The 13,423-nt window shown below is 44.7% G+C and overlaps 1 protein-coding gene across 1 annotated transcript in view; it reads right to left on the bottom strand.

Moving 5' to 3' along the window:
- Positions 1 to 992: 992 nt before the first annotated feature.
- The window catches only part of LOC122756337 (merlin-like), a 57,325-nt gene continuing 44,894 nt past the window's right edge, over positions 993 to 13,423 (bottom strand). Inside the window, exons 16-18 of the mRNA XM_044005581.1 lie at positions 9,445 to 9,598; positions 1,554 to 1,760; positions 993 to 1,118 (exon numbers count right to left, since the gene is read on the bottom strand). Of these exons, the coding sequence (XP_043861516.1) occupies positions 1,083 to 1,118; positions 1,554 to 1,760; positions 9,445 to 9,598 (397 nt within the window). The 3' untranslated portion in view covers positions 993 to 1,082. The remainder of the gene's footprint in view (positions 1,119 to 1,553; positions 1,761 to 9,444; positions 9,599 to 13,423) is intronic.

The following is a 13,423-nucleotide window of genomic DNA, read 5'->3' as shown; positions in this document are numbered from 1 at the left end:
TCCTGAATCCAGGGTCAGTGCTTTACCCACTGCGCCACCTAGCTGCCCCCCCCTTTTTTTTTTAATAGGGGAGGCAATGCTTGCATGCAGAATGGAGTTAATGGAAGAGAAGAAAGTAAAGATGCCGGTCAGAGAAGGGGAAAACAGAAGGTGGGAGGGATTACTGTCACCAAGGAGAAGGCCCGGCTCGTCCTCTGAGGAATGGAGAAGAGTGAGGTTTCTGAGAAGTTATGCCGTGTGGACAAGGGGAGTCAGGTGACCTCAACCTTCTCAGGGAGGTGGGAGGCTGCCACTTCTTTTAGGTGTGAGACAGTGATACTCACAGAGAGCCTCCACCTTTCTCTCTGATGTCAGCCTAACATTGAAGACCCATAAGAGAAACCAAACTAGCAGGGCTTGACATTTTCTTATTAGGCTACCACCACGGTAAAACATGGGAGAGAAGGTCAACGTTAAAACTGCTAAGTGGTAGTTCATGTTGGGTTGAAAAGAAGAATAGTGTTCATCACTGAAAAGAATATGAAATGGATATAGATTTACTTTTTCTCCCAGCCCCATGCCAAGACTGGGAGAAGGAAATTGGAATGGACAAGAGCTAAGGGTCTTCTAGGACTCCAGCTGAAGACGTGTACCTTTGCCAGCAAGGAAGGCCAGGGTCAAAAGGTTCCCAGCCAGAGAGGCTCCAGAAGCCATAGAGGGAGCCCAAGCCAGTGACCAAGCACTACATAGTGGGTGGCAGGGGCAGAGACAGAATGTCTACCTCATCCACACCAGGCGTGATCAGAGGGTAAGCCAACACGTTCCATACCAAGACGACAGGAACAGTCTGCGTCCAGAATCGAGTCCAAACAACTTGCAGGACTTGAGCCATTCTTCCAGGGACAGGGTCCTTTTCTTCGGGGCCCACCCTCTAAATTAACCACATCAAGAAGAGTCCTCGGTACTCCTTTATAAGGAGGTGGCCCTCTCTGAAGCATGGAACACGATGAAGCCCCCATGGATGCTACGCTTAACCCCTGCAGAAGGCACTTGGACACAAACTAGACTTTTTCCCCTTCTGGAAGCCATGTGTCCAAAAAACTTCAAATGTAGATCACATCCGAGTCATGCTGCTGAACCTAGATGAAAAACACATTTTTCCCCCACGTTAAATTAATCCTATGGACTAGAGCAGTTTGATTCAGCACGGGTCTTCTTCCTGAGAGCTCCAATGGAGCTGAAATGGAGAAGTGATTAATCTGTGTGAGTTTGAAATGCAATCTAAGCAATGTATTACTTTGGGCAGGGAGAGGTTTTGAAAGAGGAAAATTGCATTCAGAATGAAATCTCAGCATACGGTCCTAAGCATGAGGCCTACAAAAAGTTTTAATGATGGAAAAGAACCCGTGAAAAGCATTAAAACCTTGAGTCCGATCACCACCAGGGGAGGGGCTGACTGAAAGGCTCTTTCCTCCATCAATGATTAAAACAGTGGAACTGACCATATACATTGGACAATTTCGTGAAGCATAAAAAAGGCCCATCGTTTTGGTAGAAGCAAAATGGTGTTTTACCTTCACAATGTTTTTGTACGTTCCTGTTCCCACATTATTAGAAACTAAGGTGTTGGTTCGAGAACACTTTTCTCCTGTTGTGCAATGGCAGTTGTTGTTGTTGCGTGGCCAGCTACTCAAAGCGTTCAGTGGATCAGGAGGGGAGGCCCTCTGGAGACTTTCCTCCCATCGGCCTCCTTTTTCATTTGGCTTAATCCACGATGGTGCCTTCAAAAGCAAAGAAATACCCAAGTCAAAATGCCATCCCACTGTAGTGCTCCCCCACCCCCCCACCCCCACCACCCCCGTCCGTAAACTAATGACGCAGCTGGCCACAAAGTACACATAAAAACCTCTTTCTGAGTGACAGCTCTCTGCCTCAAGGAAGTCAAAAGGGATCGATTTGGGAAGGAAGGCAAAGTGAAAGCAAAGACTAACAATAAAAAATACCTTAAATATATTTGTCCAAGAAGATGAGGGAAATTCTGTCAGAAAATATGACAAGGGATCATGAAATGAAAGCAATGCGACCTCAAACCAGTACATCATAAAAACCTCCTTCCAAAAAAAAGCAGAAAGAACAAAATGTGGCAAACACCAAACATCACCTTTAAAAACAAAATTTAAGGGGCAGCTAGGTGGCGCAGTGGATAAAGCACCAGCCCTGGATTCAGGAGGAGCTGAGTTCAAATCCAGCCTCAGACACTTGACACGTACCAGCTGTGTGACCTTTGGCAAATCACTTAACCCCCCATTGCCCCACAAAAAACCAAACAAACAAACAAAAAACCCAAAACAAAACAAAAAATTAAACTGAATTATCTCAAGAGGAAGGAAATAGCTGATTGCAAAAGTAGCATTTATTTCAAAATCATCCGTCTGCCCTGTCAAATCACTGACCAGTTGGAATAAATATGATCAGATTAGAAGAAACAATAGAGAAAGAAGATACTTTGTGAAATTCCAGTAACTCCAACCTGACTTGTGGAGGAATTGGCCAGAGTAAAGCTGCTGATTCTTAAAATCAACCCTTCTTGGACCAATTTAGCTGATGCAAAAGTATCACAACAGTGAAGGCAGAAGAGCTCCATAAACACCCTCAGCCTGTCAATCAGATAGTCAATCAACAGTCATTGCGGGTCTAGACTCTGAGGGTACAAAGACAAGAATGAAACCATCCTGACCTTCATGGGGGAGGAGCCTTAAACTCCTTGCCAGGACATAGGACCCAAAGACTTTGCAGCTCATTTAAAAATACCAGTGAAGGCCCCAGGTCTCCAAGGCCTGGAATCCTTCCACCAAGGAAACTGAGGCTGGCAGATGCCTGAGCTGCAGAGGGTAAAGCACAGCTGGTGTTTCTACCATATCTATCAGCCATGGAATAAGTCCCTTAGAGTGGGGGCCACCTGGCTGACTAAAAAAGGGTGAACCAGCCCAGGTCAGAAATGGAGTGGGCCAAAGCCCCCCCAACAATCAGCAGGGGACTTGGCTCTATGAGGGGCAGAGCACTTTCAGCCCGGGTGAGATACGGAGATGTAATGTCCGAAACATATGTGCTGAGGGAGTGATCGATCATAAACAGATCATAAAGTGCTGAGGAAGATGATAGCTCAAAAATAGCACCAAGTCACAGAGCAGGGAAAAGCCACTTAAGAAAAACAAACCGGGGCAGCTAGATGGCGCAGTGGATAGAGCACCTGCCCTGGAGTCAGAAGTACCTGAGTTCAAATCCAGCCTCAGACACTTAACACTTACTAGCTGTATGACCCTGGGCAAGTCACTTAACCCCCATTGCCTCACTAAAAAAAAAAAAAACAACCAACCAACCTCTAAAGAAGCTGACATTAGAACCAGCTGAACCACGCTTTACCAGTGCATTTGCTGCTGAGATTGGAAGGACAACAGACAGAGGGAACATAGAAGAGATCTGAGGGCATTTTTATTGATCTATTCTCATCAATATGCTTGTGGTCAAAGGCAATCATCAGGGCCCAAGGAGAAAGACCTACTCAGGAAAGGGGACATGCTCGAGTTACTGTCAGAACTGATAAAAGTAATGACTCACAATGGCATGGCACCTCATGGACCACAGGGCGTTGACATGCTCTGGATCTCATGTGATCATCACAACAACCCAATAAGGCAGCAGACACTCTGCGTAGCCACCTTTCACCTTTGAACAAAGAGAGGCCCAGAGAAGCTAGATGAGGGCTGGCCAGCCAGGCCCCGTCTCTGGCTGAATGGCTGCCTCCATCTTCTGGACTCTTCCATCCCCTACACTAGGAGAGGAAACACAGCAGGTCCAGCCTCGAGCTGCCCACCTTTTCTAACACTGACCAGGAAAGGATGACAAGAGAGCCCGCTGCTCATGCTGGGACACTTTGGTCAGGTCAGCCCCAGCCATGGGAAAGGCTTTTGTGGCGCCTAAACACATCGGCAAAAGAGAGGAGGCTCCCAGCTTGCAGCTTTCCAGCTGTGGTAAGACAGAGTCTTTCACTGTCCTTCTTGCTGTTGCAGGATACGGCTCTGGACAGAGTTTGTGTGACATTTTTGTGTCCCAGAGGGCCTTGTGTGTCTACCCCCAGTTGGGTCCTACAAAGACTCCAGAAATCAGGACACAGAGGTCACCCAGAAGAGACGTCAACACAACTGGTATAGACCCAGTGATTCAATTTCTTCTAATGGAGACTGTCTGGGGATGGGTGTGTCAGTGGCAAATTGTGACACTCAGGGAACAGGGTGAGCCACTAGAACAGTAATGTGAGAACCTGCCCAGGATGAACAGACAAACAAAGAAACTGGGCTGTGCACAGAGGCTCCATAAACAAGGAAATTATATCAATAGTAATAGCCAGGCTTCTGTCATCCTTGTGGAGGCCAGAACAGACTCCTATACTTTGGACATCTTAAAGAAGATGTGTTGGAGACAGCTAGGTGGTGCAGTGGAAAAAGCACTGGCCCTGGACTCAGAAGGACCTGAGTTCAAATCTGACCTCAGACACCTGACACTTACTAGCTGTGTGACCCTGGGCAAGTCACTTAATCCTCATTGCCCTGCAAAAAAAAAAAAAAGAAGAGGAGGAAGAAGAAGGCTGTGATATATAACTTATATTGAATTGCTTGATTTCTTAGGGAGGGGTGGGGAGGGCAGGAGGAAGAAAATTTGGAACACAAAGGGTTTTTTTTAATTTTATTTTATTGTTTTTAGTGAGGCAGTTGGGGTTAAGTGAAGTGGCAGCTAGGTGGCACAGTGGATAGAGCACCGGCCCTGGATTCAGGAGGACCTGAGTTCAAATCCGGCCTCAGACACTGAACACTTACTAGCTGTGTGAACCTGGGCAAGTCACTTAATCCCAACTGCCTCACCAAAAAAAAAAAAAAATCAATGTAAAATTTTTTTTTACATATAACTAGGGGAAAATCCTAAACAAATCAATTTATATAATTTTTTTTTAAATAAATTAAAAGGGGGCAGCTAGGTGGTGCAGTGGATAGAGCACCGGCCCTGGAGTCAGGAGTACCTGAGTTCAAATCCGGCCTCAGACACAACACTTACTAGCTGTGTGACCCTGGGCAAGTCACTTAACCCCAATTGCCTCACTAAAAAATAAATAAATAAATAAAAAGACAAGTGGCAGGCACCTCAAACACATCATGTCCAAAACAAAACTCATTCTCTTTTCCCCAAAACCATCCCCTCTTCCCTCTTACTTCCAATCCAGCCTAATCTCTCTCTGACCTCCAGATACACATTTCTAGCTGCCTATCAGAATGTCAAACTGGATGTCCCTTACACACCTTAAACTCACATGGCCAAAACTGCCCTCACTTTCCCTAACACCACCACCACCACCACTTCCAAACCCCCCATTACAGTCAAGGGCACCGCTGTTGTCCCACCAGCCCAGGCTCACAACCAAGGCACCCTCCCCACCTCCCCTCTCACACCCACCCCACACAACCAATCGTGCCAGTCTCTTGGCATTTCACAACATGTCCTTTCCCCTCCACGCCCACAGCCATCCCCATGGTGCCAGTTCTTATCGCCTTACCCCTGGCCTACTGCCATAACTTTCTGCTCAGTCTCCAGGGCTAGAGTCTCTCCCCATTCTTGTCCATCTTCCTACAGCACACATCTGACCATGTCACCCCAATACTCAGTGAGCTCCAGCTGCTCCCTCTTACCTCCAGGATAAAATATAAAATCCCTTCCCACCTTTCCAGTCTTTTATACTCTACTCACCCATGTCCTCTGTGACCCAGAGACACCGGCCTTCTTCCTGTGCCTCATCCGTGACCCTCGGTGTCCTCCACTCCTGGAATACTTTCACTCCTCACCTCTGCCCACTCACTTCCTTGCCTCCCTTCAAGGCTCAAACCTTCCCTGTTTCCTCCCGACTAACGGCTGGCCTTTCCTCTGGAATGACCCACATTGGTGCTGCATACATCTTGTATGTGCGGTTATTTATACGTTGGCTCTGCCATTAGAACATGAGTTCCTTAAGGTCTGGGACAATGGTGTTCAACTTATTTGTATTCCCAGTACTTAGCTCATAGTAGGGGTTTAATAAATGTTTGATGGTTGATTGACTGGTTGATTGATGAATATATACAAGAAGAGAACCAGTCCTTAGCACACCAAAAACTCCATGACTTTTATGGATGGATTTCTAAAACCACTAAAAGGTGAACAGACAGGGACAGAAGCTACCTTAGCCTAGAATGACTCTCCGTGGACCAAGAGATGAACTGAATTGAAGGACAGAAGGGACAGAGAGTTCAGATGTTCATGACAGTGGGTCTCAAGTGATCATTATATCTATGTCATTCCATGAGCAAAACCTGAGGCATGAGGCATGAGGCAAGTAGGTGGTGAAGTGGATGGAACACTGGACCTGGAGTCAAAAAGACTTGAATTCAAATCCTGCCTCAGGTACTCACTAGCTATGTGACCCTGAGCAAGTCACCCACCTCTGGCCGCCTCAATTTCCTAAACTGTAAAATGGAAATAATAATAGTACCTACTACCAGGGGTGTTGTGAGGATCAAACGAGATAACATAGGTCAAGTGATTTGCAAACCTTAAAGCATTCTATGTAAGTGTTAGCTATTATCATCATCATTATTACAAATCTTTTTAACTTCTGAAAAGGCTAGGCCAAGCCCACCCAAATCATACCTATATCAAAGATTACCTGGAATTTCCAAGGGAAGTTGTGGTGACAGCAAAAGTGTGACTACAACCACCATGGCACATGTAGACCCAAGAAGTTTTCCTGTGTGAGGGCCAAATCGTCGCTCAGGGCAGGCCAGGTGTGGCTCATCCCAATTGGTCTGCCAAATTCCAATAATCTTACCACACATGGGACCAACCGAAGCCTCTTCAGAGTTTATAACAGGCAAGGAGTCAGTGAGTACCTTAATTCTCCATGCCTCCTATAAAGAAGCTTAATATAAAGAAGACAGAAGAGGTCCTCTTCATAGAGGTCCTCCTTCAACCCAGCACTTCAAGGTCGATGGCAAGAATTTTTATTTGGAGATTCCCTGGTGTCCATGGGATGGAAAGATCCTCTCAAGGGATTCTCCAATAAAACGATGGAGCGAGTGTTCATGTTTTAGATTAGATCCCTTAAATCACCTCAAAAACAATGATAAACATATAAAAATAAAAGAACAGGAAAAATTTTAAAACAAGAAGAATCATCTCACAGAGAAGAAAAGATTGGCAAAAGGACCAAAAAAGGCTACAACAAAATGAATAAGTATTACGGGATAAAAGAAACTGAAAAACAAGAAAGTAAAAAGCCCCCAAAGTTAAGCTAGATCTATTCACGAGATTTTTCAGAGTGGTTAATAAGCCAAAAAAAAAGAAATTAGGGGCGGCTAGGTGGCACAGTGGATAGAGCACCAGCCCTGGCCCATCCCAATTGGTCTCAGGAGGACCTGAGTTCAAATTTGGCCTCGGACACTTGACACTTACTAGCTGTGTGACCTTGGGCAAGTCACTTAACCCTCATTGCCCAGCAAAACAAACAAACAAACAAAAATCATAGAACACAAAAAAGAAGGGAACTCCAGAATCGGATCACCCCGAAATGTAGTATCCAAACAGCAGCAAAGATGCTTTTAGCGGCTAAGAAAAAACTAATCAAATAACAAAAACCACCAATTCAAATCCTAGAGGATTTCTCATTCATGACCAGAAATGAATGAAAGAAGAAAACTGAACATAGCATCACTAAGAAAACATTTGGGGGACACTGCCAACTGACCTCAAATGTCGAGTTATTACAGGCAAACAGGATTAGACTTGTTCTGCTTGGCTGCAGAGGGCAGAACTAGAAGCAATGAATAGAAAGTGCAAACACAGAGATTAAGGCTCAATGTATGGGGGGAAATTCCTAACAATCGAAGTTATCCAAAAGTAGAACGGGCTGCCTTGGAATACAGGGGCTTCCTCTTTGCTGGAGATCTTTGAGGGAAGCCTGCATGACCTCTTGGATTCTTCTTAAATACAGAATGGACCAGACATGCACTGAGATCAGGTCAAACTGAGCTTCTATGACTCTTTTTTTTTAGTGAGGCAATGGGGGTTAAGTGACTTGCCCAGGGTCACACAGCTAGTAAGTGTTAAATGTCTGAGGCTGGATTTGAACTCAGGTCCTCCTGACTCCAGGGCCGGTGCTCTATCCACTATAGCGCCATCTAGCTGCCCCTCAGGTCCTCCTGACTCCAGAGCCAGTGCTCTATCCACTATAGCGCCATCTAGTTGCCCTGCTTGTATGACTCTTTGACCAGCTAACTCAGAATATTAGCTTTGTCCAACCTTGTGAAGCCATCTCCCATGCCTGCAATACATTTCCTCCTCATCTCCACCTTCCAGAATCTTTCTCTTCTTTCCAGACTCAGCTTGAGACTTTTCCTGTTGCTCTCCGACTCATGTTCTCTACCTGGATCTCTCCTTTGCCTCCAATACACTATAATGGGCAGCATATTCCCCAGTAAATACATCTACCCCAGGAAAACATAAGCTCCTTGGTGTTAGGCAGTGTCATCCCAGTACCTTGCACACAGTAGGTGTTCAATAACTATAAACTGAAGTGATTCCCATGATCAAACTTCATAATCCCATTTCATTCAGAAAATGGCAGACAAATTACAACACGCATCCGAGATGCAGGGACTGTGAACTCTGCTCCTAGAACTGATGCATCCTTGGGAGGTTGCCTTTCTTAGTGTTTTCTGTGTATTTTGTGGATCACTTTTTCTTCCAGTTTTAAAAAGGCATCGTGACAAAATCAGAAACCCAAGAAACAAGTGCAGATTGGTTCTTTTCATCTGTCATCCCAGTAATGAGATTTTCCTGTACACATCCTGGGGGATATCTGAAGTTTTAAATATTTCCCAAGTCTTCTTAGACTTAGTTTCAAATCCTGTCCCTGACACATACTGGCTGTGTATGCCTAGAAAAGAAAAACTTAACCTCTCAATGCCCCAACCAACTCCCTAAACTATAAACTATAGAATAGTTGGTAATCTTTTTTTGTGTGTGTGTGAGGCAATTGGGGTTAAGTGACTTGCCTAGGGTCACACAGCTAGTAAGTGTTAAGTGTCTGAGGCTGGATTTGAACTCAGGTCCTCCTGACTCCAGGGCCGGTGCTCTATCCACTGCGCCACCTAGCTGCCCCGAATAGTTGATAATCTTAAGAAAGGAGAGGTCCTTACACAGATGGAATCACAAGTCAGGACCCAAAGAAGCTACTTGGAACAGGTGTAAGGAAACCAAGGGAAAGGAAGGAAGAAGAGTAAAAAACAGAAATAAGAAGAGGAGAGGATGTTGGGAATAGTCACCACTGGGCTGAATTCACCACTTTTTGCATAGTACCTTATTTGTTTACTTCTCTTTACATACCTTTTTTAAGGTGTCTACTGATACAAAGACTTCATTCCAATAAGAGACTGGTCTCTTTTGTTTTTGTTTTTCCTCAAGTTTCAGGGCATGTATTTCAGACTTCAGTTCTTTTAATCGATCTTCAAAATTTTTCCTCTTCTCCAAATAATCTAACCTGAAAACCACAGAAGGGCAGATGACCCAGAAGTAATATTCACTGACCTCGCACATGATCTATTATCAGGTCTCTCCTGGACAACTAAACAGATAAATGAGACTTAGATTACTTCATTTTAATGTTATTTCATTACAATTTGGAGCTTATGCCAGTTTCTAAATGACGATTTCTGGCTGTGGCATTTGGATTCAGATTAATGAATCACACCGGCGTGCATGGATTGTTTTTCTTTGTGTCTATGTTTGTTTTGGGTGAATTTCTTATAGACAAAACCTCCATCCTTTCTCTGCCAACTCCTTGATTCTGGGCCTACTTTACCTCTCCTCCCTTTTCCTAATCTCCAGTAAAGGGGTTTCTATTCTCATCACTAAACTGAAACTGCCCTTTCCTAAACTACCTGTGGTCTCTGGAGTAAATGCCAAATCTAAGGCCCCTTTCTCAATCCTCAAACTTCCTTAACCCCTTGGCAGCATGGATCCTGCAGACCCCTCTCTCTTCCTGTTTTGTCACTCCTACATGGGGTGGGTTGTTAGAACATGGCTGTCTCCTAGCTCTGGGCTCTGCATCCCACCTATTGTTCTCAGTCTCCCTTGCTGATTCACCATTCATGTCACACCCATTAACTGTCCTGAGGTCTTTCTCTTTTCTCTCTACATTTATTTGACAACCACATCAACCCCCATGATTTCAAGTATCACCTTATGACTCCCATTTTCTCTGCTGTCCCTCTTGCCGGGAACCTTCTCCCTCCTCTGCTGACTACTAACCTCCCTGGCCTCCTTTATGTCTCAACTAAAATCCCACTTTCTACAGGAAGCCTTTCCCAATGCTTCTCAATTCCAGCACCTTCCTTTACATTATTTCCTACTTATCCTGTATAGAGCTTGTTTTGTTTGTGTCTGTTTGTATGTTGTCTCCCTCCATTAAACTATAAGCTCCTTAGGGGCAGGGCCTGTCTTTTGCTTCTTTTTGTATCTGGCATTTAGCACAGGGCCCGGGCACATATTGGAGCTTAATAAATGCTTACTGAATTGAACATCTATTGAAGTGCATCTCTATTTAAATCTCTTCACAGTGTGGCCACCTTCCAACAGCTCATCACTTCCCAACATGCTAAAGTCCAGCCACCAGGGCAGATTGGCTGTTCTGCCCCCAGGACACTTCGCCTACCTTTGCCCAGGCCTTCTCGTAGGCTGGGACATTCTCTCTACTTGATTTTCTTTCCAGACACAGCTCAAGGGCCACCTGTCCAGGCAGGCTTTGTCCACACGGGCTTTCCTGATTCCCCTCTCCTAGAAGCACGACTTCCCAATCAGCACAGCACAGTGGACAGAGTGTTGGGCTTGAAGGCAGAAAGATTGAGGACCAGCCTCTGCCTCTAACACTTACTAGCTATGTGATGCTAGGCAAATCACTTAACCTCCACCTCAGTTCTTCATCTGTGAAATGCAGGGGTTGGATGGATGGCCCTGGGGTCCCTTTGAGCTCTGAATCTACAATCCTCTGTCTACACTTCCATGTGTCTGTGTCTTCTCCAGTAGAACAGATGCTCCTTGAAGACAATGACTCTCTTCCTTTTTGTCTCTGGATCTCCAGCACTTAACCCAGAGCCTGGCACATGATAGCTATTGAATAAATGCTTGATGATTGGCTGACTGTGGTTTTCTTTAATGATAACTTGCCAGTGTGACTTCTGCATTCTTCTTCTTCTTTTTTGGGGGGGGTGGGGGGGTGGGGTTAGGGGTGGGTGGGAAATGAGGGCTAAGTAACTTACCCAGGGTCACACAGCTAATAAATGTCAAGTGTCTAAGGCTGGATTTGAACTCAAGTACTCCTGAATTCAGGGCCGGTGCTTTATCCACTGTGCCACCTAGCTGCTCCCTTCTACATTCTTCTGGTGAGTTTCCAGGTCTTCACTTCACTCAACAGAGGAAACCATTCTCAAGAGCACTGACTATGTCAGAAGAAACAAGGAAAGAAGTCCTTCACAGCAGTGACACTGGTCACAAAGTCTCTAGAGGTCTAGGTTACCTAGAATAATTCCCATTCCCTCTTTGGACAACATCTAGATCACTCACTAGGGCAGCTAGGTAGTGCAGTGGATCAAGCACCAGGACTAATCAGGAAGACCTGAGTTCAAATCTGGCCTCCAACACTTACTAGCTGTGTGACCCTGGGCAAGTCATTTAACCCTCATTACCTCCATTCCCTCATCTATATAAAAAGAGTTGGAAAAGGAAATGGCAAACTGCTCCAGTATCTTGGCCAAGAAAATCCTAATTGGGGTCACAAAGAGTCAGACATAACTGGAACAAATGAACAACAATAAAGATTTATCATGATTTAGTGAGTTCTCCCTATAGAAGGGGCCAGGACTACACTGCCCTGTGGAAGAGCTCTCATTTTTAGATTTTATCAGACACTTCCAGAACAAAGCAAAACAGGTATCACAGCTCAATAATCAGATCTTCATTATTCCAATGCACATGAGGAACAACTGACACTGACATCTGAATCATCTCTCACATTAAAGAATGAAGGTTAGGGGGCAGCTAGGTGGCACAGTGGATAGAGCACTGGCCCTGGAGTCAGGAGTACCTGAGTTCAAATCCGGCCTCAGACACTTAACACTTACTAGCTGTGTGACCCTGGGCAAGTCACTTAACCCCAACTGCCTCACTAAAAAAAAAAAAAAAGAATGAAGGTTAAATGTCACCGACTCATTTAACAGGAGAAATGGCTTCCAGGCCTCCAATCTTGCTACTCTGCTCCCTTACACAAACACAAAGAACAACACTGAACAAGCAGGCCATCCAATCGTAGAATCAAGACATCTAAAGATTGGATCAATATGGGTCAATAGCTAGGCCTTGGGGATTGTGAATCCATTCTGCCAACATTTACAAAGCTCCTTGAAATCTCAGGTAGCAACTCATTTTATATAAACACACGTACCTAGACAGTATGCTGGCGCCATGCCAGGAAACTGAATCGCTCACATTTGAATTGTCTTTGGAAGACTCTGAAGATCACTTGTCACAGCAGGGTACTGGACCCTGAAGTCCTTTCTTGAGCTGTACTGACAAGCATTCACATTCTGTTGCAGAGAGCACAACTCCGATGGGCTGGTCACGTTGTTCAAATGCCAAGTGTACACTTACCTTAAAGACTTTTATGGAGAACTCACAGAAGACAAGTACCCTCATGGTGGTCAGAAAAAGCAATAAAGGATGGCCCTGGGGTCTCTCTTAAGAATTTTAGAATTCTTGGGGGCAGCTAGGTGGCACAGTGGATAAAGCACCAGCCCTGGATTCAGGAGGACCTGACTTCAAATCCAGCCTCAGACACTTGACACTTACTAGCTGTGTGACCCTGGGCAAGTCACTTAACCCTCATCGTCCCACAAAACAAACAAACAAACAAACAAACAAAAGAATTTTGGAATTCTCAAAATTGAGGAGATGTCCATCAATTGGGGAATGGTTGAGCAAATTGTGGGATAGGATTATGATGGAACACTACAGTACCATAAGAAATGATGAGCAGGATGTTCTCAGAAAAACCTGGAAAGATTTACATGAGGGGATGCAAAATGAAATGTACAATATACAAAGTAACCGCAATCTTATAAGATGATCAGCTGTGAATGACTTAGTTATTTTCAGCAATACGATGATCCAAGACAACTCTGAAGGACTTACGAAAAATGCAATCCATCTCCAGAGAAAGAACTGATGGTGTCTGAATACAGATTGAAACATAATTTTTAAAAATTCCTTTTTCTTGAGTTTTTTTTGTCTATTTTCATTCACAACCTGATGA

Source organism: Dromiciops gliroides, chromosome 4, assembly GCF_019393635.1.
Source record: "Dromiciops gliroides isolate mDroGli1 chromosome 4, mDroGli1.pri, whole genome shotgun sequence".
NCBI classification, from domain to species: domain Eukaryota; kingdom Metazoa; phylum Chordata; class Mammalia; order Microbiotheria; family Microbiotheriidae; genus Dromiciops; species Dromiciops gliroides.
This window is presented reverse-complemented; position numbering and strand designations above follow the sequence as displayed.